The sequence below is a fragment of the Mobula birostris genome, chromosome 14, assembly GCF_030028105.1.
Source record: "Mobula birostris isolate sMobBir1 chromosome 14, sMobBir1.hap1, whole genome shotgun sequence".
Classification (NCBI taxonomy): Eukaryota; Metazoa; Chordata; class Chondrichthyes; order Myliobatiformes; family Myliobatidae; genus Mobula; species Mobula birostris.
Genome location: NC_092383.1, coordinates 78,996,206 through 79,023,430, shown reverse-complemented (window position 1 = coordinate 79,023,430; position 27,225 = coordinate 78,996,206). Strand labels below are relative to the sequence as shown.

The following is a 27,225-nucleotide window of genomic DNA, read 5'->3' as shown; positions in this document are numbered from 1 at the left end:
ATCTGGAGTACTGCATGCAGTTTTGGTCACCTACTTACAGGAAAGACACAAATAAGGTTGCAAAAGTGCCGAGAAAATTTACAAGGATGTTGCCGGGTTTGGAGGACCAGAGTCAGAAGACTGAATAGGTTAGAATTTTATTCCTTGGAATTTAGAAGATTAAGAGATTTGATAGGGGTATACAAAATTATAAGTGCTTTAAAAAGGGTAAACGTAAGTAAGCTTTTTTCACTGACATTGAGTCAAGCGTGAAAGGTGAATGGTTTAAGGGAATACAAGGGAAAACTTCTCAACTTAGATAAGCCAGAATTCTAGCACTGAAAGAGTGCTGAGGGCCATGACAGAGTGGAACAAGCTGCCAGCACAAGTGGTGCATGCAAGCTGAACTTCAACATTTAAGGGAAGTTTGGATTGGTACAGAGATGGTAGAGGCATGACTATTGACTGGGACTGCCACACTGTAAACAAAGGCCGAATGGGATAGTTTGTCAAATGCATACAGGAAAGCTTCTTTAATCAGTACTGAGATCCCAACTAGAGTGCCATACTTCATCTACTATTACGCAATGAGGCAGGGCAGGTGACTGAAGTTTGTGTTGGGGAACATAATGTCATTAGATTCAAGATAATTATGGAGAAGGATAGGTCTGGTCCTCAGGTTGAGATTCTAAATTGGAGAAAAGCCCATATTGATGGCATCAAAGATAGCATCTGGCAACTGTGGATTGGGACAGTTTGTTTTCAGGCAAAGGTGAACTTAGTAAGTGAGAGGCTTTCAAAAGTGAAATTTGAGTATAAAGTTAGCATGTTCCTGTAAGAATAAAAGGATAACAGGTTTAGGAAACCTTGGGTTTCTGTTTAAAAAAAGTGCATAACAGGTATTGGCAGTAAGGTGCAACTGAGGCACTTGGGTATAAGAAATGCAAAAGAACACTTAACAAGGAAATCAGGAGGGTTAAAAGGTGGCATGAGGTTGCTCCAGTAGAGAAGGTGAGGAAGAATTCCAAGGACAAACAACATGCGTCCTATGATACTCACTACCAAATATCTTAGCGTTCCGAATGTATTTTTAAGAACAAGAGTAAAAATGGAACTGGCATTAAAAGGTCTTCAAAATCACTACAAGTAGAGAGCAGCATTACTGACAGCACTGCAGTACTGGAAATTTGGCACAAACCTCAGCCTTCTGCACTGCTGTGTCAAGGCAAGAACCCAACTTAGGGGAACAGTTTGAGGAAGGCGCCCTAACCCACAACACAACTCCTCATTCCACAAATAAATAATGCCTGCGATCTTACAGTATTTTCCATTTGTTTTCAATACAGATCCTGCCGTTTTCAATCCACTCTTCCCTCAGGATTCACTTCAGTCACATCCCACTGGATGCAATGGAAGCTGCAGCACCACTGCCCCCCACCCCTGCTTGATTGCAGAAAACAGATTATTCCAACACATATCAGTTGCTTAAAAGGCTACATACTTAGAACTACAGAATCTTACTGTATGCCCACATTTGGTGCTATAGTGCAGCATCTTACTGTATATGGAATGCATGGGAACTCTGCTACAAAATATGGCTTACAATATAAATAGCAGCCTCAAAACCCACATCAGCACTTTACTGGTGACATGGTAAAATTAAAATTTACTATCTCATCTGTGAACTATATATTCAGCCAACTCCTTAACATATTTCATGTCGATACAAAATACAACCTTTAAATTACAGAACTTCCAAAACTGCCATATTACATTCTCCAATAAGTTCCAACTTCTTCCCCTTTACATCGCAAAGTTTCCTTTAAAGTACATGTCAACACTTTCTTGAAAATTACTAACAATTCACCCTGTCAGACCATTCCAGATTATTTGTTCAGTGAAGTAATTCAACATCCACTTGCCAACTCCCCAATGTTTATCTGGGTCTTAGCCTTCAATTAATAGCTTTTCCATACCTGGATGAAGTTCGCAATTTTGAACTCATTAAATATCTCAATGCTTTCTAACAAATAACAGTGTTTCTGGTTTCTCCATATGATTCAATTTCCTTTCCCCACAGTACTACCCTGAAGAATGTCCTATGCATCCACTCCAAGGCATTGACATCCTTTCCGAACTGCAGATATTGGTGTTCATGACTCAAGAACTTTGCAACAGACACTCAAGCTACTATCCAAAACACCAATCTTCACAATGTCTGCAAATTTACTAACCCACCCATTTACATTTTCATCCTGATTATTTTTATAACAAACACCAGAGGTCCCAGTATGGATCCATGCAGAACATCACTAATCACAGACCAAGTCCCATCAACAACTCCCATCACCTAAGGGCAAATAAATTCTGATTTCAAATGACCAATTCACTGTGGATCAAATGCATCTGATCTTCTGGATAAGACTCTCATGAGACCTTGTCGAATACCTTATTAAAATCCACGTAGATAACAGCTCAACATTTTTCACCTCTCAAAAAACTCAAGTTTGTAAGGCATGACTTGCCCCACAAAGCCATGCTGATTGTCCCCAATTAGGCCACGATTTTCTAATGCTCAAATTTTATCCCAGGCCCCATGTGCCACCTAGGCACTAAGGGTTCAGACAACGAAATTTTATTCCCAAGAATCCTCTCCAGTAACTTCCCTGCCACTTGTGAGACACCCAGATCTAGTTTCCGAGGTTATCCCTATTTCCCTTCTTAAAGGGAGAACATTAGCTCATCCCTTGCCCCTCTCACCTGCAGTACATCTCATTACATCTTTGGGACTTAATTATCTTCATGTTCTGTAAGGGAGCCCAGACTACTATTATCTCAATGTTCAAGTAAATTAGTACATCCCACACTGACCTACCTATCCATCATGTTCTTGGTATTAACTGATACAAGGTACTCACTTCGGACCTCATCCACATCCTCTGCCTCCAAGCATACTCCCTCCTTTATCCTTGACTGATTCTATTTGCTCCTTATTTTGTGTGCATTTATGCATTTAGAGATACAGCATGGAACTGGCCCAGCAACCCACTTATTTAAAACTAGCCTAATCACTGAATAATTTACAATGACCGATTAACCTAACAGATACATCTTTAGACCGAGGGAGGAAACCCATGTGTTCATGGGGAGAACATACAAACTCCTTACAGATAGCACTGGAATTGGACTCTGAACTGCCCCAAGCTGTAATAGCATCATGCTAACCACTGCGCTACCATGGCGCCCTCGTTATCCTCTTGATCTATTGAATGCCTCAGGATTCTCTTTAAGCCTATTTGCCAAGGACATTTCATGGCAACTCCTGGCTATCTCAATACCTTCCACTTTTTTTCTTGCCTTAAGCAGTTTTAAATTTATTAAATTATCCAATAGAAAAATTACCAACTCAGTCAAGGATGTCTGAAGAATTGGGGACATGAGTTAATTATGTCCATCACCCCATATGTCCATACTGGGGCACAAGGACAGGCACAAGACTGGCTGCAAAAGGAGGGTTGGGCATAGAGCTCACAACCCCATCCCGTCAAAACCTAGGGCTACAGAAATGCCAGCGGAAACTTCAAAGACCTCATCCCTGGGACAGGAAGGATCCACCAAGATGGCTATACCTGGGGACAACTGCAAAGACTGGTCTTGGACTGAGGACTCTGGCGAACTGCTATTATCATAACTAATATCACCAAGGAATCAGACATTTAGTATGTTCGTGTTGCACAGTTCCTAGTGTAAGCTTGTTTAACTTATTTACTCTAAACCTTCAATTTTAAACTTACTTCCATACTCCCCCTCCAAACACCCCTATTTCCAAGTAGAACAATTCAACTTTGAGTCCCTGATAATTGAAGCCTACAGCTGGTACCATTATAGGAAATCCCCTTATCCTCTCCCATGGCCTCAGCATCCTTCTAAAAAGGATCTCACCCAGAACTGCACAATACTTCAGCTGAGCTTCAAGGCTTAACAAAACTTCCTTGCTTTTGTACTCTATTTGTAAAGCTGCAAATCCTGTTGGCATTATTTTAAGATGAAGTAACCTGGACATCCTGTTCACTGCTCAAATTTGTGTCTAGGTAAACCCAAGTATTAGCTCACACTGCCTTTTCTTTTGTATTTATGAACATATAAATTCCTGCCTCCACTTCAATCTTAAGATATGAGATAATTAATATTTTTAATATAAATACTTGACCTGATAAATACTTGAGCTTCTTTGGCTCATGGGATTCCAGCTTTCTTATCAAATCTATATTAAATAACACTTGTCCAACTAAAAATTCACAGTGAACGCTTATGCTCACAGTGAACACTCGCTACCAGCATTAGACCCATTGTATTGTCTTCAAGCACAATTTTCTCCCATGGGTACCTGCATTGGCCTCAGCCTTTTCATGGCCATGCAGAACATTCCATGTTCCAAGCCTTCCCCGGTAACGCTACCCAACTCTTCCTCAGCTACACTCATGTCTGCATTGGTCCTGTTTCACGCACCTATGCTGAACTCGTAAATTTCAACATTGCCTCCAACTTTCGCCCTGTTGTTAAAATTTACTTGGTCCATTTCTGATGCCTCTGCCCGTTCCTTGATCTCTGGAGATGAACTGTTAAATGCCATCTTTTATAAATTTACCAATTCCTATTGGTATCTTGACCATCTTTTCCCATCGTATCCTGAAAAATCAAAACGCTATTCCCTTTTCTCACCATCTTCACCGCATCAGTTCACAGGATGCGGCTTTTTGCTAGGGCATCAGGGATGTCCTCTTTCTTCAAAGAATGGGGTTTTTCTTTCTTCACCACTGATGCTGCCTTCATCGACATTTCCTCTATTTCCAGAGCACCTGCAATCACTCCAGCTTTCTGCCGCATTAACAAGAGTTCCTTTTGTCCTTACCTACCACCCCAGGAGCCTCCGTATCCAACACATTCTCCGCAATTTCCACCACCTCCAAAGAGATCCTACCACTAAATACATCTCAACTCCAACACCCCTCTTTTTGCAGGGATCACTCCCTCCATTAATCTCTTGCACACCTGTCCCTTCCCCACTAATGTCCCTCCCAGCACTTATCCCTGCAAGCAGCCAAATTGCTACACCTGTCCATTCACCTCCATTCAGGGTCCCAAACAGTCCTTCCAGGTGAGGTAACACTTCATCTGCAAATCTGCCGGGGTTGTTAATTGCGTCCGGTGCTTTCAATCTGGTCACCTCTACATTAGTGAGAGGAGTTGGAAATTGTAGAATGCTTTCTCAAGCAACTCCACATTACCCAAAAAGCGAAATTTCCCAATGACCAAACATTTTAGCTCTGATTTCCATTCCGACCTGTCGGCCCATGGCTTCCTCTTGTGCCATGATGAGGCCACCAAGGTGGAGGAGCAACACCTTATATTCCATCTGGAAAGCCTCCAACCTGATGGCATGAACATCTTTCCAGTAATAAAAAAATTCCCCCCTCTCCCTTTCTATTCCCCACTCTGGTGTATCTCTTATCACCTCCCATTGAATTGTCTCCTCCTTCCCGTTCTCCCATGGTCCACTATCAGATGCTGATTCCTCTGCAGTCCTTCACCTTTCCTACCCACCTGGCTTCATCCATTACTTTCTAGCTATCCCCCTTCCCTTCTCCCCACCTTTATATTCTGGCGTACTTCTGTTTCCTTTCCGGTCTTGAAGGCTCATGGCTTAAAACCTCGATTGTTCATTCGACAAATGCTGCCTGACCTACTGAGTTCTTCCAGCATTGTGTGTATTGCTTCATATTTTCAGCATCTGCAGAATCTATGTTATGATGTGGCTGTGTCCAGTTCAGTTTCATGGAAATCTTTAATCACTCTACAAAATTAAACGGTGGAGGCAGGAAGCAGCAGACACGTGAATACGATGAAAGGATGCCCTTTTGTCAGGGTGGATGTGCCTGTTATGATTGAGGCACCACAAACACAACAGGAAATCTTTTGGTTTCTGCTCTGCTGAAATCTTGCAACTTTGTACGTAGACAGTGATGCAAAACAAGCTCAGCATTGAAATATTTCTGGGATCCATACACAGAAAGCTTGCAGCATCAAATAGAAGAGCAAGAATTATGCAAAGTGATGTGACTATTTGGTATTTTAGAACTGCTATACAATTCTGGTCCAAAAGATGACATTAAGAAGTTTGAAATGGATTTTTATTTAGCAGAGGTTGTATACAGATAGAGCAGAATTTGGTTTATGGCCAAATAATCTAGTTGCATTACAATATGCATATCTTTTCCAGCTGGATATTCTATTCTGCTCTTTCTCCCTCTTCCCACAGAGCCAAATCCCAAGTTTTAAACAGGCCAGGTTATTAACACCCAAATTACTGACACCCCTACATACAAATGAGCTCCCATAACATGATTAAGTTCAGAAGCTTAAACACACAGTGCCTATAAAAAGTAGTCACCCCCTTGGAAGTATTCATGTTTTACTGTTTAACAACATTGGAATCACAGTAGATTTAATTTGTTGTTGTTGTTTTTTTTATACACCAAACAGAAAAAGACTTTCATGACAAAGTGAAAACAGATCTCTACAAAGTGATGTAAATTAATTTTAAATACAAAACAAAATAATTGATTGCACAAGTATTCACCCCCCTTCAAGTCAGTATTTAGTAGATATACCTCTGGCAGCAATTACAGCCACGAGTCTGTGTGGATTGGACTGTCAGCTTTGCACATCTGGGCACGGCAATTTCCCCCCCGCCCCCCCATTCTTCTTTAGAAAACTGTTCAAGCTCTGTCAAATTGCATGGGAGTCGTGGGTGACCAGCCCTTTTCAAGTCCAGCCATAAATTCTCAATTAGATTGAAGTCTGGACTCTAACTTGACTACTCCAAGACAATAACTGTATTGTTTTTAAACCATTCCTGTGTAGCTTTGGCTTTATGCTTGGGGTCATTGTCTTGCTGGAAAAGAAATCTTCTCCCAAGTCGCAGTTCTCTTGCAGATTGCATTAAGGTTTTCCTGTATTCCGCTGCATTCATTTTACCCTCTACATTCCCAAGCTTTCCTGGGCCTGCTGCAGTGAAGCATCCCCATAGCATGATGCATACTTCACGATAGGGATGGTGTGTTTGTGATGATGTGCGGTTTTTGGCTTACGCCAAACATGGCGTTTAGCATGATAGCCAAAAAGCTCAATTTTAGTTTCATCAGACCATAGAACGTTCTTCTAGCTGACTTGAGTCTCCCACATACCTTCTGGCAAACAAGCCAAGATTTCATGTGAGTTTCCTCCCCTACCCCCCCCCCAACAGTGGCTTTCTCTTTGCCACTCTGCCATAAAGCTGCAACAGTTGTTGTATGCGCAGTCTCTCTCATCTCAGCCACTGAAGCTTTAACTCCTCTTAGTTGTTTCCCTCACTAGTCCCCTTCTGGCACAGTCACTCAGTTTTTGAGGACTGCCTGGTCTAGGCAGATTCACAGCTGTGCCATACTCTTTCCATTTCTTGATGACTGACTTAACTACACTCCAAAGGATATTCAATGACTTAGGGAAATTTTCTTGTATCCATCTCCTGACTTGTGCTTTTCAGTAACTGTTTTTTGCAGAGTTTCTTGGAGTGTTTTTTGTCTTCATAGTGTAGTCTTAGCCAAGATACTGACTCACCAGCAGTGGACCTTCCAGATACAAGTGTATTTTTACTACAATCAATTGAAACACCTTGACTGCACATGTGATCTCCATTTAACTAGTTATGTGACTTCTAAAACCAATTGGCTGCACCAGTGATGATTCTGTGTGCCATATTAAAGGGTGGGGGGGGGGCAGGGAGTGAATACTTCTGCAATTATTTTGTGTTTTATATTTATAATTAATTTAGATCACTTTGCAAGGATCCGTTAACTTTGACACAAATGAGTCTTTTTGTTGATCAGTGTCATAAAAAAAAAGCCAAATTAAATCCACTGTGGTTGTGTTGTAAATCAATTAAATATGAAAATTTCTGGGGGGGGGAAAGAGGGGAGTGTGATGAATAATTTTATATAAGCTTTGTATGTATCCTGTTCTCATTAGTTTCCCTTTCCTTCATTGGTCTTCTCTGCTTTTGATGCCATTTATTACAATACTGTAGAGATATGTTTCTATGCATGATTTTTACCCATTTGCCAACTTGGACTAATTTGGCTTATGGACAGCTATAAAACTGGAAATCATCCGTTACACAGGACAGCCCATACTTGTTTGCATTACCATGCCTTCAGCTTATTATAGTCATATGCTTTTGGCAGAACTTTGCAGAATAGTAATTTCAATAATGTATCATTTCAAGTAAAGCTTATTGAGGATGAAAGGAAACATCATGAAGGGAATACATTTGCAGTGTGTTTTTTTTTAGAAAGGGTCCTGCCAAATTTGAATACTCAGCAATGGTGCATAGATCCATGACATCTGCTTATATTATTTTCTGTTAGGATAGCAGTGGATGTTATACTCACTTTAACTCTTCTATATTAAATGCTTTCAACTTCATTATATTAGAATAAGTTATTAAAGACATCCAATTACTAAACTTAAACAGCTAAGAGACTAAGCAATGGTCTAAAACCCATTAAGAATGTGCAAATTTTGAAGCTTGTCAGAAAGGTCAAAAGCTGACAATTTGAAAACATGCCCAGAAAATGAAGTTGAGTGAGGAAATAATGTACACAGAAGCACAACACAAATAATATAGATATATTTTGTCAATCTGAATCAGCATTAAAATAGCAAAAGCTTGAATTAACTTTTCAGTACATGACAAGTGTAACAGCAAAGTCTTAATATTTCCATAGGTACAAAGGAAGTGGCAGATGTATTGGCAAGATCAGAACACTATTTAGATTGGAATTAAATTGTATAGGCAAGGTAATTGGAATTATAGGGATTTGAAGCCAAAATGTAGAATTAGCTCAAAGATGATTATGGAAAGTTGATCCAATCTGAATTGCCACTTCCCACCAGGCATTTACTCACAATCCCTATTAGTCTTGCAATGCCAGCAGAGATGGAGATACCACATTTGATTCCCCTCAGCCAGTGATACCAATTTTCTAATAGCTAACCCCCCTAGCATCAATCCCTGCAATACCTCATTAGACAAAGCTTGTTATACAGAATCAACTAATTCTCACTTAGCTTCTGTCTAGTAACCTATTCTCAATCCTTTACAGTTTATTAACCCCAATTTCACATGCTATAATATTTTTTCTGAAAATTTACACACACACACACACTTATTGGCACCCCTTCAAATATTCCAAGTGGTCACAAGAGAACTCCAGAGATCATTCACATGATGTTTCATTAAAGTTTTATTTTACATATTAAAGCTACCAGAAGCTCGAGTTGGAATACTTAATTTCAGGAGACAAAATTAATACTTACATCTTCAGTGTCCTTGACTCGCAAGATCTGTTCTCTCAGGTCCTGTAAGTCATTAAACGTTGACTGTGCAGTTATTGAATATACTAGTGCAAATCCCTGGCCATTCTTCATATACAGATCTCTCATTGCTGTGAACTGCTCCTGGAATGAAAATAAAACATTTGATCAGTTTGATGATCTGCACAAGATTTCTGTAGTACCCTATATAATTCATCAGGAGCACCCAAGTGTTAATACAAGTTAAAGGAAATAGGAAATGCTTTAATTTCCCATTCAGTTGCTGTGCATCACTGGATACAACCATCTTTACCAGCTGCTGGTCCTGCAGGAGGATTTCATGTGCTCTCACAAAACACACATTATAAAATTTGAGGGAAACAGAGGGATCATTCTCATCTATTAGATGGGTGGATGTCAACCTCCATATTTGGGATCAGAACTCCATTCTCCATCTCTCAGGTCAGTGGTCTTGAATTTTCTATCAACTGAGAGATAGAACTACTTTGGAGAGCAAAATAAGTGGAATCTTTTGACAACTGAATGGAATTCAGGTCACAAATGAAATAAAACTACATCATTTGCCAATCCTGACATTGGTCACAAACTATGGTTGGAACTTAAAGCAGAGTTACAAGTTCACATCCTCAACCATCGTATCACATTTGCACTTTCAGTTTTTCCATGTAGTATAGTCCCAACAATGCCATCTGTGCACATTCCTTCCATCAATCCATGAAGATTGACCCACATTCACCTGATTTACAAAGTCTTTTACTTGAGCTTTTAGTTTTGAAAGTTAAATGTCAATGTCGAACACTGTAGCCTGATTAAACACTAGAGGGAGCTCCAGCGCTCAAAGGAGAGAAACAAAGCTTGGCCATATTTTTGAAGTGTCACTTTGTCATATTTTTGAAGTGTCAGCCAGCCTACAGAATTCTACTAACTTAAGGACTCAGAACAACATTTACAATGATTGCTTTCTGTCCCACCCCAAGAAATAGAGTTTAAATTATCCACAATTGGAAAGTTGGGCACGCTGCATCATTCACCTGGTAGGCTGATACTCCAGGTTAGGGTCCCACAACAAACCTTCATGCTTAAAGATTACAGTTCTGAAGGGAATTTAGAAGAAACTCCTTTATCCAAGGGGGAGGGGACATAAATGTAGTATTTCTGCCATGGAATGCCCTAAGTTGGTGGCACGTATGTATTTTAAACAAGAGACTGGGTGTATACATCAGGGAGAAAGCAGAGGATTGTGTTTGTATTTTTTTGTGAAAGAACAATGAGGGAAAGCTCAAGTTGAGCAATAAGGATCAGTGCTTATTGTGGACTGATCAGTTCAACAACTGGCCCGTTTCTGTGCTATAATTCCATATAGTCTTTTATAGACAAGGCTCAAACAACTTAACAGAATTTGTTAGTTCATTACTTCTGGCTGCTATTTTTTTGCTGGATTTCAATATTGTAATGCAACTCAGTTGTAACATGACCACATCTCTTAATTATTCAGTTATATCATTATATGAATGAAGAATCTAGTATGGAGACCTGCAACTCTTTCAACAGCAGTATTTAATTTTATTTGGTTAAGTGCCAGATGAAGAATTTCAATGAAATGCATCATTCCAAAGATGGAGTAACATTATACATTTTTGGATTCAATGCAAGTGAAATTGAATACCAAATAACAACTAACAAGTGAAAATACTATTTGTTCATAGGACACATTGAAATAACTGGGTGGTGTGGTCTCACTGGGCAGGAAGGGCCTGTTACGGTGCTGTATCTCCATACAGATAAACTGAAAATTCAAGAAGTGGACCATTTAGGATTCTCCAGTCACAAGCAGCAGCTGAATGGGCACAACATATTTTGATTAGGGAAGGGGGCCAATATAGGAAGATCAACTTATTTACAAGTAAAGCACACCAATTACCTGACATTTATTACAGTGCATCTGGGTATCACATGCAACACATACATTCATGGAAAATAATTGCAGAAAATTAATACATTTAAGACAAAGTTGCAAACATTGCTCATGTTATATAATCACAACCCTACAGTCCCATTCAAATGCTTCAAGATCCATTTTACAATATTTCACAATCCATCTGAAGGTCCTGGTGTCAGCCATTTGCAAAACCAACTTTGAGGGAGGCACTCATGTTTATGAAAATGACAATTAATATTCCATAGATGGACACACTGGAGTGCTGTGGATACGTTGTACATGTATGTAAGGTCAAACCATGCAATACAGCCAGGAAAGATTGATACAACAAGCACTGTTTTGTAACGGATGGGGCAAATCATTTGCAGGGTGAAACAAGACTTGTAGCAAAACCAGATTCTTTTAACGTGGAAGTTGCCATGTTCCCCAATTCTGCAAATCCACCTGGATCCTTAACTACTGATGAATTAACAATTGCTTTTCAATATTGCACAGGCAACAGATTTCAAAGCTGAAGGCAGCATTATCAGATCAACCTTATATATACACCAGTTGTCTAGCAAATTACATGTCTAATGTGGTTTCTTCTGGAAAGAACAAATCTGGTTAGTAGAGCAGAACTAAAGACTACTTTCAGAAGAGCAATTAGTAACAAAATGACCAATCAACAAGGAACCAATGTAATGCTACAACAGTATATTAAAGCTAGAAACTATTCAAATTTGTTCAAAAATTTCTTACTGTTCCTGCTGTGTCGAGGATTTCAAGCATACATTGTTGGCAGTCTACTTCAACTTGCTGAAAAAGAGAAAATACATCTTAATTTAAATCTTGCCAATTAGCTACTTAATTAAAATTAATATCCTTTTAAAATATGATTTTTTAAAAGTTGTAGGCGTTTATAATAGACAGGTGGATACAAATGGGTCAACTAGTGCCTCAAATCTGCTCCAATCAGTTAGACCATGGCTAAATTTCACAATGTCATTTATCTCAATATTCATGCTCAACATTTCAGACTTCAGCTCCAAAAGTTACTGATTCAAATATTTAGAGTGCTGCCAGCTTCCACTAACTGATGTGGCAAAATGTCTCCTTGATTTTAATGCTTAATTTTCTAATTGAGATTTTATCCTCGATTGGGTTTCTCATTTTGGTCCGAGTGAGCCTGTGTGTGGAATGGAAGCCATTAGGCAAACAACTTCTTCAGAACTTAGACAAGAGACTGTTGATGCTGGAATCTGGAGCAAGTATCAGCGGAAGTTTCCTGTCATTGGATAGGACGGGCAACCACCGTCATTGGTAGCCTTCCAATTTGTTCTGCATTTTATTTAAATACATAATTTGTTACTCAGTTAATCAATAGTGTCCTGTTCATATACCTTTTTAATTATTTCCTTGAAACATGATGGCGAAATAGCACAACACTATTATAGCTCAGGTGTTCCAGATCTTGGAATTCAATTCAGGCACCATTCAGTAGGGAGTCTCATTCCACATCTTCTGGAATATGTGGGTTTTCCCCCTAGATGTCAAGTTTCCACTCAGTCCAAAAATGTACCAGGTAGGTTAAATGGTCATTGTAAATTATCCCGTGATTAGGTTAAGTTAATCAGAGTTGTGGGGTTGCTGGGGCATCATGATTCGAAGGCCTGGAATGCCTACTCCATTCTGTATTGCTAAATAAACAAACTTTAGCTAATTGGGGCATCTGCTTAATTGAGCAAAAATGTACTACTGGTCCCAATGTGTCAATTAACTGGAATCCACTGCATTGGCATCCAGAACTTTTGGATCTTTATTTTTAATAATTCAGCAATTCCTGTTTTGTTATGAACACAGATAAAATTGCACTTTACAGCAATTTCTTGGGAGACTAATGCAGGATTTTATTTCCCAGTTTGAACCAATTCTCTTGCTGACCATTCAGCAATGTGCAAAGATTTAGGTCAGGTTAATGTATAGTTAAATGAAGAACTGAGCAATTTCTGTTTCACAATGTGACATCTAGTTACAATGTTTCATATTAGCCACCCAGGAGACTAAGATTGCCAAATTGAAGCCTAATTGCAGTTTTATGCTGTGAACTGATTAAATTCCTCAATTTACTGCTGAAATGCAGATTTAAATATTTACAGAACTGTGGAAAATTTTAATACTGCAGGTCTCATAGCAGTAACTTTTGTCCTGCAGTAAACTTTAATGATAATTTTCAAACATCACTCAATGTCAGCACTGATTTAACTCCATTTTGAATGAGGTCAAAGTCACTCCAATATTTGCTGACTGAAGTATTTTGACTTCATACTCTGCCATTTACAGTATTTTGCTTTTGAACCAAATTATCAAAAGTTTAAAATTGACTCCTGCTAAAATAAATCTAATTTTAGCTAAGTGCCCATTATGTCCATTAATAACAGCTCAAAATGGAAAGCATTAAATGTTTAAAATTTAATTTGAGTTTCAAATGAAGGAAAATTCCCATTTAGAAAAGTATTTATAATATTTCTGAACACTTCCATAAAGCAATGTGCTTTTAAAAATAAGATTGACATACAACTGGCATATGTAGAGAAGCCATTACTGCCACTTTCTCATAAAATAAATTCAGCAGGTACGGAAATAACTTCAGTTGCTTTCAATGGATGTGATCAACGAAGGACACTGGTAATTTTGGGTTGCTTTGTGAAGTCTCTTCTTAGGCTCTCGGGCTACTGAGAAAACAGCAGTCTCACGTTTCCAGAGACCACTAGTTAATAATGAAGATTAGAGGCAGCCCTCAAACAAAACAGATGGCTGCTGATAGATATAGTATTAAAAAATAACTATTTTTTGTGTTAATCAGAATGTGATCAAAGAATGACAGCATACACACTCCAGTTAGGAGGATTAAAGGATCAAGATCTATACAAGTTCTGTAACAGCAGAATACAATAGACCCACACCATGCATTGTTTTCTCAATCCTGTAACAAATCAAATTTGCAAGAAGAATGCTTACTTTTCTGGAAATTTCAGGAAATCATAAACAAGACAGAAGAGATGATGACAATTGGGATAGGTGGAAAGTTGGGAACATGGGAAGAAAACATGCACAAACAGGCTAGAACAAATGTTCCATCTGCAATGGTTAGAAATTTCTATGTAATAAAGGACAGCAAGATTGAAAATCTCAGCAAGTTCTTCAAGCAAATCTCAAATGCAATTTGCTGCATTCTCACTTGCTCATTCCTGAGACTATAAATTGTCGTTTTTAAAAAGATTAATTTCTTCATACCTTGAACTGCATATTAAAAATCTACATCCTTGACTGTAGACTAATTGAGTAAAATACACTGCAAACCCATTGGCCCAAAGCTGTTCCACCATTCCATCATGGCTAATTTCCCCCCACCCCCTCCTACCGACTGACGACTTCTTCCTTATTGCTATAACCCCTGATGTCCTTAAGAAGGAAGAACCTCCAGCTTTCCTTTAGTACTTGGAGAACAAAATAAAATTTGAAAAATTTAAGGTGACACTATAAGGTTGCAGTGGTGAATAGGATCAACTTGATTACTTATTGACAAATGGAGCAGAGTGCACAAAGCTGAATGCACTGGAACTACTGGGAATGAGGATGGACTAGATGACTAAGTGGTCTGTGCTATATCAACAATCACCATCCCCTCCTCTATATTATTCTAAAATGCTAAATTTTAGACAAGCCTCAGTAGTTAAGGGCGCAACTCCGAGCTATCTTACCAGATTTTTAAATTTAAGGAAGTGTCACTTTCAAAAGTAAAAAAGGCAAGATTTGTGATCAAAATTCATCTATCATCAACATGTCTCGTCTCTACATAGACTCAGTGGCCACTTTAAGTACATCTGCTAGTACAGCAAAATATCTATTCGGCCAATCATGTGGCAGCAATTCAATGCATAAAAGCATGCAGACACGGTCAAGAGGTTCAATAACAGTTCAAACCAAATATCAGAATGGGGAAGAAATGTGATCAAGCAACTTGGACCGTGAAATGATTACGAACTGGTTTGAGCATCTCAAATTGCTGGCCTCCTGGAAATTTCACACACAAGCATCTCTACAGTTTACAGAGACTGCTGTAAAAAACTAACATCCAGTAAGCTGCAGATTTGTGGGTGAAAACACCTTGTAAATGAGAGTTCAGAGTAGAATGGTCAGGCTGGCTCAAGTTTACAGGAACCTGACAGTAACCCAAATAACCACATGTTACAGGGTAGAAGAGAGTCTCTGAATGCTCAACACAAAACCTTGAAGTAGACAGGCGACTACAGTAGAAGACCACACTAGGTTCCACTCATGTACCTAGTAACATGACTATTGATTGTATGCTATTTGTCCTAAGTGTTTCTTACACTTCATTCAATATTAACATCTTACATTTGGTAAGATTGCCAAAAAGAATTTGGGGATTATAGAACTAAAACAGGGATCTGGAGGGAGACAAGATACAGACTAGCTAAAAGAACAATAAACCCAAGCCTTTGTAATCTGAATGCCTTCTATTGCTTTCATAAATGTTTTCCTTGACAGTAATCTGGTGTGTAGACATTGTATCAAAAGCCTTTATTCATAAAGAAATTTTTATGAATCTTGTTACAGCTAGTTTTATCTGTTACACTATTAAGTAATACAACAAGGAGCTTATCAAGGAAATTGAAGGCCAGTCAGTTAGTGTGGCATACATGGACATAAGGTTTTGACAAGGTCCTGTAGATAGACTAGCTCAGAAAGTCAGACCATAGAGTTTTTGGTATTGTGGGAAACTGGATCCAAATTTGGTTTGGCAATAGGAGGCAGGAGATGGTTGTTTCTCTGACTGGAAGTCTTACGAGAAGTGTCCACAGGGATTGGTGTTAAGACCTTCCTGTTTATAATATTGTAACTGGGATGAGAATGTAGATGGTTTGATTAGTAAGTACGCTGATGACAAGATTGGATTTGTAGATAGTATGTTGGCCCAAAAATAGTTAAGTAGAGCAATGGCGAACTAATGCATTTGCCAGATACGAGTAAACAGCAGGCATCATAAGATGTATGTTCATTGCTTCCTGAAAATGACAATACAGGTGGATAGGATACTGAATACACTTAGTCTACTTCCCTTCATATGCAGAGGTAGAGTACAAGAGATGAGACATGTTGCAACTGTACAAGACATTGGTTAGGCTGTACTTGGAATACTGTGTGCAGTCCTGGTCACAACACCATAGAAAGGATGTGATAGTGCAAGTGAGTGCAGAGATTCAACAGCACAATCACCTGAAGGTTTCCATTTATAAAGGAAGATTGGATGGGTTCGATGGTTTTCACTGGACCAATTTAAACAAGCAAGAGATTTAAAGAACCTGATCTGAGGAGGATGTGGACCAATGCAGAAAAATCAGATTAGCATAGATGGACTTGTTAGTCAACATGGATGAGTTGGGACAAAAGGCTTGTTTTTAATGTTGTACTTTGCAACAGTTGCATATACTGGGTGGTTTAAATGCAAAACCTTTCAAGGCATTTTAGGCAAGCACAAAATGAAAGAGCCACAAGAATGGGTAGTTGATGAAATACTTGGTCAAAGCAGTGGCCTTATTGAACATGTTTTGTCTCTCCACATTCTTAACATCAGAAAGGAATGAAAGCTAAAATCTTCATGCTGACAAACAGGGAACGAACAAAAAAAAGGCCAAAGGATCAAGGTGGTGCGTAGCATCAGAGATTAGAGGGAGAGTCAAGGCAGCAAGAGTAGGACCAAATTTAAGGCAATAAGTGCAAAATTTAAGGCAGCAAGCACTGGGGAAAAGAGACAGAATGAAAATACAGATAAGTTATAACGGCGCAGTCGGGTTTTGGATAGTTCTGTGTAGACTAAGAGCAGATTTTTTTTTTTGAGTTGGTAACAATGGTCAGTAGAATGGATACAGTTTATACGGATTTCAGTAAGGCTTTAGACAACATCTCATATGGGTCTCAACCTTTTGGGCAAGTCACCATTGCATCAAATTGGTTTAAAAATTCAGCTTGGCATTAGGGAGACGAGGGTGATGGTAGAGATTTGCTTTGTGTTCAAAGATTAAGCGAAGATTGGAGTTGTTGGTGTGATGAGTACTCTTAGGCTACACGGTGAAATTGGGAGTGTTGGTGAAATAAACTTGTGTTGGGAAAGTACAAGTCTCCTGACACCAATCACCTTGCCTTAAAGGGCAGCATACTGGCAAAGTCCAAGAGCTCCTAAATTTTCTCAGCAATTCATTTGAATAAAACTCAGTATATCAGAGACACTATCTATAACGGCAAGGAATACTGCCAAGGAAAGCAAACCTAGCTTATCCAGTCTCTCCTAACTGCTGAAATATTCCACCACTGGTAACATCCCGCTGACTCATCGGCACTGTTCTGGGATTTTCTTAATTCATAAACTATTCAGGAAATTCTAATTGTTTAATTTGACACATTCCTCAACAAATCAAGTCTACATTTTAACATGTATCAATTTTATCCTGTTACAAGACTGAGTTCCTCTTTATCAAACAGGAGGTTGTTTCAATTTCTCAGTCTACCTTGCCAAGGTCCTTGCATCTTTTGTCTACCGGCACTGCCCTTTTCATAGCTATTATTCTGTATTGTTGTATTTCCATTTGTACTACCATGAGGTACGTATGTTTTCCAATGATTTGTACGGATGGCAAAGTTTTCCCACCATCTCAGTACATATAATAACCTTGCTGAATGCTTTGCTGTGTCAAGTACAATAAAATACAAAACTTGTCATTGCCGCCATTCAGAGAGGAAGATCACATGTACACACTTCTCAATCTCTCTCCCCCCCCCCCCACCCAACCAAATACATACTACCAAATCTCACCTTTCTGTAGGAGTCTTCTATTGTTGGGTCATACTTTTCAACAAATATTCCCTGAACAAACTGTACAGTCTGAAAGAAATAAAAACAATTTTAATGAGCGCTTATATTATTGCAAATAAAACAATAGTCTAATCTCAGTTGGAGCAGAGTATATTCCTAGGAAGGAAAAGAAAAGCCTGGAGGGAAAAATAATACAAGTAACACCTTACCTATTTAGACTTAAGTTTGTGTTCTGTTGGCTAATCATTGCTCCAGTTACAAAACCAAAGTACAGGTAAGCAAATCCACAGAAAAGGATCAAAAATTCATTCGACACGCAAGTGCTCCGTCATGTTCATTGGCCTACTATCAGGCTCCAGAGATTATAAAGCAGAATATAAGTAATGGTTTAAAAGCCTAAAAGGGACATGATGGCTATAAGCAAGCTCCAGGTAAAAGTTTCAAAATCAAATCTAAAAGATTGAATACATCTTGCATAGGTTAATCATCAGCATTGTCCTGGAGTTTTCCCAATCCAGAAAATCTAACCTACAATTTGCTAATGGCAAATACTAACATCACAAATTATTCATGAAACTTTACTTTTCAAAGTGATTCCTGGTTTATAATAGACTTGAAGTTAAAATCTAGCAATGTTATTTGAAGCACATTGGATCAAACATGAAGCATCGATGAAGTTGACAGATCTGAGCAAAATTATTACACAGAAACATAGAAAACCTACAGCACAATACAGGCCCTTCAGCCCACAAAGCTGTGCCGAACATGTCCTTACTTCAGAAATTACCCAGGGATACCCATAGCCCTCTATTTTTCTGAGCTCCATGTAACTGTCCAGGAGTCTCTTAAAAGACCCTGTCGTATCCACCTCCATCACCAGCAGCCCATTCCAGGCACTCACCACTCTCTGCATATAAAAAAAACTTGACCCTGACATCTCCTCTGTACCTACTTCCAAGCAGTTTAAAACAGCACCCTCTCGTGTTAGCCATTTCAGCCCTGGAAAAAAGCCTTGACTATCCACACCATCAATGCCTCTCATCATCTTATACACCTCTATCAGGTCACCTCTCATCCTCTGTCGCTCCAAGGAAAAATGGCCAAGTTCACTCAACCTATTCTCATAAGGCATGCTCGCCAATCCAGGCAATATTTTTGTAAATCTCCTCTGCACCCTTTCTATTGTTTCCATATCCTTCCTGTAGTGAGGCGACCAGAACTGAGCACAGTACTCCAAGTGGGGTCTGACCAGGGTACTATATAGCTGCAACATTACCTCTTGGCTCTTAAACTCAATCCCACGACTGATGAAGGCCAACTCACTGTATGCTTTAACCACAGAGTCAACCTGTGCAGCAACTCTGAGTGTCCTATGGACTTGGACCCCAAGATCCCTCTGTTCCTCCACACTGTCAAAAGTCTTACCATTAACAGTGCCTTCACTTCCTGTGGAGCATCAAAAAAGCTCACATCTGTCCCAGGATACTGACGGACTTTTACCGCTGTACCATTGAGAGCATAATCACCAACTGCATCTCAGTGTGGTATGGCAATTGTCCCGTATCAGACTGCAAAGCAGTTCAGCGGGTGGTGAAAACTGCCCAGCGGATTATTGGCACCCAATTGCCCACCACTGAGAACATCTACCATAAACGCTGCCTGGGCAGGGTGAAAAGCATTATCAAGGATGCATCTCACCCTAACCATGGACTTCCTACTTTCCTCCCAACCAGTAGGCGCTACAGGAGCCTCCGCTCCCGCACCAGCAGGCTCAGGAAGAGCTTCTTCCCTGAGGCTGTGACTCTGATGAACTTCACATCACAGCGCTAAGCAGTATCGCACCCATATTGGACTGTCTCAGTACTTTTATATTTGTAAGCTGTAGCACTTACCTTTATTCGCAGTTATTTTGTAAATAATACTATTCTTTGCATTTCTGGTCAGATGCTAATTGCATTTCATTGGCTGTACTCGGCACAATGACAATAAAGGTGAATCTAATCTAATCTAAATTAATGCTATATTCTGCCATATTTGACCTACCAAAATGAACCATCTCACACTTACCTGGATTGAACTCCACCTGCCACTTCTCAGCCCAGTTTTGCATCCCATCAATGTCCCTCTGACAGTCCTCCACACTAACCACAGCACACTCAACCTTTGTGTCATCAGCAAATTTACTAACCCATCCCTCCATTTCCTTATCCAGATTAAGTTATAAATAAAGCAAAATGCTCTGTAAACACAGCTCGATTTTACTGAACTATGACTAATATAACCTGCTGCTAAACAACACTTTTTCTAAGATCTGTAGAGGCTGCTTTTTCCAGGTCACAGCTTATTTGGCTTACAAGTAGAAAACCTGCTTGAAAGAAGGGCATGTTGGCTCAGATAATATTGCCCATCTCAAAGATTTCATTTTTATGCAAAAATTACATTACATTTTGTTAGATACATAGACAGGAACAGGAATGCCATCTTGCAGAATCAGGCATACAAGTCAAAGTAGATCAAAAGTCAACACTGACATCTAGCCTGAATATCAGTGCAACGGAATTCAACTCAAATTGTACAGAACAGAATTTTAACTCACTTCATCTGAAGAGCTGATGAATACTTAAATTCCAGAACATTACCAAAATTTAAGCAATTGGTGTTCAAAATCGCAGCATATTAAAATTCAGCAAATTAAACAATGCACACTCAAGCAGGAAGCACTGATATCTTCATGTGTGGAAACTGACATCTAACCATCAAGAATCAGGCTTAATATCACTGACATGCAGTGCCTATAAAATGTATTCTACCCCCACCCCTTGGAAGTTTTCATGTTTAATTTTTTTTTTAAAACATTGAATCACAGTGGATTTAATTTGGGTTTTCTGATACTGATTGACAGAAAAAGACTTGTGTCAAAGTAAAAAAAAAACTCTAAAGTGATCTAAATTAATTACAATATAAAACATTGCATAAGTTTCTTTAATATGACACAGCAAATCATCACTGGTGCAGCCAATTAGTTTTAGAAGCTACATAATTAAATAGAGATCACATGTGTTGTCAAGGTGTTTCAATTGATTATAGTCAAAATACACCTGTATCTGGAAGGTCCAACTGCTGGTGAGTCAGTATCCTGGCAAAAACTACACTATGAAGACGAAAGAACACTCCAAGCAACTCCGCAAAAATGGTCATTGAAAAGCGCAAGTCAGGAGATGGAGATGAGAAAATTTCCATGTCACTGAATATCCCTTGGAGTACAGTTAAGTCAATCATAAATAAATGAAAAGAATATGGCACAGCTGTAAATCTGCCTAGAGCAGGCAGTCCTCAAAAACTGAGTGTGCAAGAAGGGGATGAGTGAGGGAAGCCACCAAGATATCTATGACAAATCTGGGGGAGTTATAAGCTTCAGTAGCTGAGATGGGAGAGACTTCATGTACAACAACTGCTGCCTGGCTGCTTCACCTGTCACAGCGTTATGAGAGAGTGGCAAAGTGAAGGCCACTGATGAAAAAACCTGACATGAAATCTCGACTAGAGTTTGCCAGAAGGTAAGTGGAAGATACTGAAGTCAGCTGGAAGAAGGTTCTATGGTCTGATGAAACCAAAAGCCTCAGAATAGAGGGACGTCCATTTAGATCAGCGACAGAGGAATTTCTTTAACTCAAGGGTACTGAATCTGTGGAATTCAATACAACAGATAGTACTGGAGACTCCCTAAGAGATTATCTTGTCCATTCATCTCTTACCACTGATCTCCCTCCTGGCACTTAACCTTGCAAGCAGAACAAATGTTACACCTGCCCCTATGCCACCTTCCTCACTACCATTCAGAACCCTTAAAAGTCCTTCCAGGTGAGACGACACTTTAGCTGAGAGTCTGTCGGGGTTATCTGCTGTATCCAGTGCTCCCAGTGTAGCCTCCTGTATATCAGTGAGATCTGATACAGATTAGGAGACTGCTTCGCTGAGCACCTTTGCTCCATCTGCCAGAATAATTAGGATCTTCCAGTGGTCCCTCCTCACCTGGCGAGGTGAGAGTGAATCTCACCTGGTTCCTCAACACCAGCTCCATAGCAAAGAAAGCCCAGCAGCATCTCTACTTTCTGCGAAGGCTGAAAAAAGTCCATCTCCCACCCCCCATCCTCACCACATTCTACAGAGGTTGTATTGAGAGCATCCTGAGCAGCTGCATCACGGCCTGGTTCTGAAATTGTACCATCTCAGATTGCAAGACCCTGCAGCGGATAGTGAGGTCAGCTGAGATGATCATCGGGGTCTCTCTTCCCACCATCACAGACATTTACACCACACACTGCATCTGCAAAGCAAACAGCTTTATGAAGGACCCCACGCACCCCTCATATAAACTCTTCTCCCTCCTGCAATCTGGAAAAAGGCACCAAGGGATTCAGGCTCTCACGACCAGGCTATGTAACAGTTTCTTCCCCCAAGCCATCAGACTCCTCAATACCCACAGCCTGGCTCAACACCAACCTACTATACCCTCCACTGTGCCCACTGTCTTGTATATTTATTGTAGTGCCTGCACTGTTTTATGCAGTCCTGGATAGGTCTGTAGCCTAGTGTAGTTTTTGTGTTTTTTTTTCTTACGTAGTTCAGTGTAGTTTTTGTATTGTTTCATGTAGCACCATGGTCCTGGAAAACGTTGTCTCATTTTTACTATGTTCTGAACCAGCAGTTATGGTTGAAATGACAATAAAGAGTGATTTGACTTGACTTGGTCACCCATTTTAATTCCACTTCTCATTCATATTCTGAAATGTCAGTCCATGGACTCCTCTACTATCACTCAGGTCGGAGGAGCAATACCTTATTCCATCTGGTTAGCCTCCAACCTGATGGCATGAACATAAGATTTCTTGAACTTCCAGTAACAGGGCCCCCCCCAACCTCTATTCCTCATCCCCTTTTCCTCCCCTCACCCTACAACCCTTGAGGGCTGTGTACCAAGTCACGTCCTTTCCTCCCTGTATACCCATGACTGTGTCACCACCCACAGCTCTAATCTACTAACTAAATTTGCCAATGACTACACTGATCAGCCTAATCTCAAACAATAATGAGGTGGCCTACAGGGAAGAAGTCATCTCTCTGACACAGTGGTGTCAAGAAAACCTCTCCCTCAATGTCTCAAAAACAAAGGAGCTGGATGTGGATTAAAGGAGGAATGGAGATGGGCTAACGCCTATTGACATGAATGGATCTGGGGTTGAGAGGGTAAACAGCTTTAAATTCCTTGACATCCACATCACCGAGGGCTTCACGTGATCTGTATACATCATCTGTGTGGTGAAAAAAGGCATAACAGCGCCTCTTTCACCTCAGACGGTTGAGGAAGTTTGGAATGGGACTCCAAATCCTAAGACCTTTCTACAAGGGTACAATTGAGAGCATCCTGACTGGCTGCATCAGTGCCTAGTATGGGAACTGTACCTCCCTTAATTGCAGGATTCTGCAGAGAGTGGTGCAGACAGCCCAGTGCATCTGTAGTTGTGAACTTCCCATGATTCAGGAAATTTACAAAGACAGGTGTGAAGAAAAGAGAGCCTGAAGGATCACTAGGGACCCCAGTCACCCCAAGCATGGTCTATTCCAGTTGCTGCCATCCGGGAATCAGTACCGCAGCAAAAAAAAAAAAAGCCAGGACTAACAGGCTCCGGGACAGCTTCTTCCACCAGGCCATCAGACGGATTAATTCACACTGATTTGAGTGTATTTCTATGTTACATTGACTGTTCTATTTATCATAAATTACTATGATTGCACATTTAGACACATATAATAAAGATTTTACTCATTTATGTGAAAGATGTAAGAAATAAAGTCAATTCAATTCTCAGCCCTTTAGTTCCCCCTCTCCATTTCACCCATCACCTTATTTCTTCCTCTCCTCCCCCCTCCCCACCTTCTTGAACATCCTTTTTCCTCCAGTCCTGATGAACGGTCTCGGCAAGTCCACTGTACTTTTTTCCTCATAGATACTGCCTGGCCTGCTGAGTTCCTTCAGCATTTTGTGTGTTGCTTGAAAGTGCTCTTAGCACTGTTATTTAAAATAACATTAAGATACCCCTTTCTTTCAATAACACTCATCTGGCAAGTAGCTTATAAACATTATGAGGGCTGTAGACAAAACTGTACATCTTGATATGGTGTTAATAAAACTTCAAATTAGCTGCTGGAACAGTACCAAGTCATTAAAAATGCAGAGATAGCTGCTCTCAAATTCATTCCTATTAGAGAATTCTAACAGCCATTATAAAACTGATTCAGTTGATAACACAACCTACAATACTTGAATCAAAAAAGGTTAGCAAAAGAGCTGCATTAATCTGTGTTTCTAATCATGATACACGGGCTTAATAGGAATTGGAATAATTTAGGCCAGTTTAGGGAGCAAATGGAAGAGAAAGGATAAATGTCAAACCACCTATGTCTGAACACTACCCAGTTACCCTAATTAGAATAGCAGTACATGGTTGGATGCAGAATGAAGAAATGCTCAGTTTGATGTTTCATTCCCTTAGAAGATCGCAAATAAAGGATTTGCTCATGAGCAGTGCTTATCTATGCTTTTCAACCATGGTTATTGAAGTGAGAGTTAATATCTGTTTTTCTAATCCTTTCAAATTTAGCACTTGCCCATTCAGGGCAAACACAGTTGACACAAAGGGCAGAAAAGGAAGAAAAATTATAAAGCAATTTAGATTGGTGGTCAAAATAATCTCTAGTGGTCAAGGGCAGAGTTAATTAGAACCCAAACAGGAGATTCACATAGTGGATACAGTGGGGATGCCAGCACAAGCACCTCCATCAACTTTCCTCAGCTGCAGACAATGTAAATGGAAAGGAAGTAACAGTAGTGAAGGTTTGGAAGTCCTTAAGGTAGGAAATTCACCAGCGCTCATGTGGATATACCCTTCGTTACACAGGAAAGTGAAGACAGAAGCAGCTCCAATTTGTTTGCTCCCAAAAGACCAGAGAATTCAGAATCAGATTTTTAATCACCAACATATGTTGTGAAATGTATTTTGCAGCAATACTGCAGTGCAATACATAAAAATTAATACAAGTTACAAAATCAGTGTGGAGTTGTTTGTGGACCATTACGTCTGAAGGTGGAGGAAGATGCTGTTCCTAAAACACTGAATGTGGATCTTGAGGCTCCTGTACCTCCTCCCTGGTGGTCGTAATAAAAGGGCATGTCCTGCATGGTGAGGGTCCTTAATGATTGAGGCACCGCCTCTCAAAGATGCCCTCAATAGTGGGGAGGGTTGTGTTCAGGGTTGAGATTAGTGTCTACAACCCTCTGCAGCTTCTTTCAATCCTGCACATTGGAGCATCCATACCAGGCAGTGATGCAACCAGTCAGAAACTCTCCACTGTACAGTGGTAGCAATTTGCTACTGTTTGGTGACATACAAAAACCTCAAAATCTTAAGTATAGCCACTGGCATGCCTTAGACATGATTGCATCAATGTCCTGGGCCCAGGCTATTGCCTGACATTTGAGGCCTAGGTACTCTAAGATGCTTGCTCTTTCCACTGTTGACCCCACAATAAAGAGTGGTGTGTTCTCATTACTTACTCAAGTCCACAATCAAATTCCCTGGTCTTGCTGATGCTGAGTGCAAGGTTGTTGTTGCAACATCACAACCAGCCCATTTCACTCCTATACACCTCACTGCCATCTGAGATTCTGCCAACAGTAATGTCATCAACAAATTTATAATGGCATGAGCTGTGCCTAGCCAGAGTCAGGCATAGAGAGGGTAAACTAGATTAAGCATACATCCTCGAGGCATGTTTGCAATGATTGTCAACATGATGTTATTACAGATCCACGCTGATTGTGGTTGCCCAATTAGGAAGTCAAGGATCCAGTTGCAGAGGGAGATAGAAGTCAAGGTTTTGAGGCTTATTGATTAGTACTGAAGGGATGACGTTGAACACTGAGCAGTAATCGACAAACAGCAGACTGATATGTATTGCTCTTGTCCAAGTGCTCCAAAACCAAGTGTTCAGAGAGTACATGTGTCTGCTGTAGACCTGCTATACGCCAGGCAAAATGCAATGGGTCCAGATCCTTACTCAGGCTGGAGTTAATTCTAGCCATGACCAACCTTTCAGAGCACTGCATTACAGAGTGCTACTAAGTGATATTTGTTGAAACATCTCATCTTGCTCTTCTTGGGAAATATGATTGAAGTTCATTCGAAGCAGATGGAAACCTCTGACTACAGCAATGAAAGACTGAAGATGTCCTTGAACACCTCAGCCAGCTGGTCACCACAGTACTCTACACTCTTGAGAAATGTTAAGATGTTAGAATACCTCAGACAGATCACAGGACCACCAGATACTGTGGGGATTCACACACATTTATTCTCCTTTCCAAATTGTGCAATAAAGACATTGAGCTCATTGGGGACTGAATGCATCACTGCCATTTATGTTAGGTTTCACCTTATAGGAAAGTAACGGTATGCAAACTCTGCCACAGCTGCAGTGAAGCCAACTGTTTTAAGCTTCCCATGGAATTGCTTTTTCACCCTCATGATAACCTACCATAAATCGTACCTGGACTTCTTGTATGGTCCTGGATCGCCAGTATTAAACACCACATACATGGCCCTCAGCAGACTGAATCTCTTGGTTCGTCCAGGGCTTCTGGTTTAGGCATGTTCGCGAAAGCACTAATTCATCCATATAAATCTAGAGGTCTGCAATGACTGGCATATTCAGATCCAAAGACGAATCCTTGAATATGGTTCAATCCACTAATTCAAAGCAGTCATGCAGGTAATCATCTGCCTAATTGCTGGGAGTAGAAGTACAGCCAGGTGATTAGACTTGCCAAGTGCAGGCACAGGTTGGCACTGCAACTGTTCTTGATGGTGGTGTAACAGTGATTAAGCATGTTAGCTCCTGTGATTCGACAGATGACATGGTGGTAGCTTGCCGCAGC

At 40.1% G+C, this 27,225-nt stretch overlaps 1 protein-coding gene across 3 annotated transcripts in view; it reads right to left on the bottom strand.

The window, feature by feature from the left end:
* The window catches only part of rap1aa (RAP1A, member of RAS oncogene family a), a 114,301-nt gene that overhangs the window by 9,488 nt on the left and 77,588 nt on the right, over positions 1 to 27,225 (bottom strand). For all 3 annotated transcript variants that reach the window (XM_072278732.1, XM_072278733.1, XM_072278734.1), the window contains exons 3-5: positions 18,231 to 18,299; positions 12,095 to 12,151; positions 9,397 to 9,537 (exon numbers count right to left, since the gene is read on the bottom strand). In XM_072278732.1, coding sequence (XP_072134833.1) covers positions 9,397 to 9,537; positions 12,095 to 12,151; positions 18,231 to 18,299 — 267 coding nt within the window. The remainder of the gene's footprint in view (positions 1 to 9,396; positions 9,538 to 12,094; positions 12,152 to 18,230; positions 18,300 to 27,225) is intronic.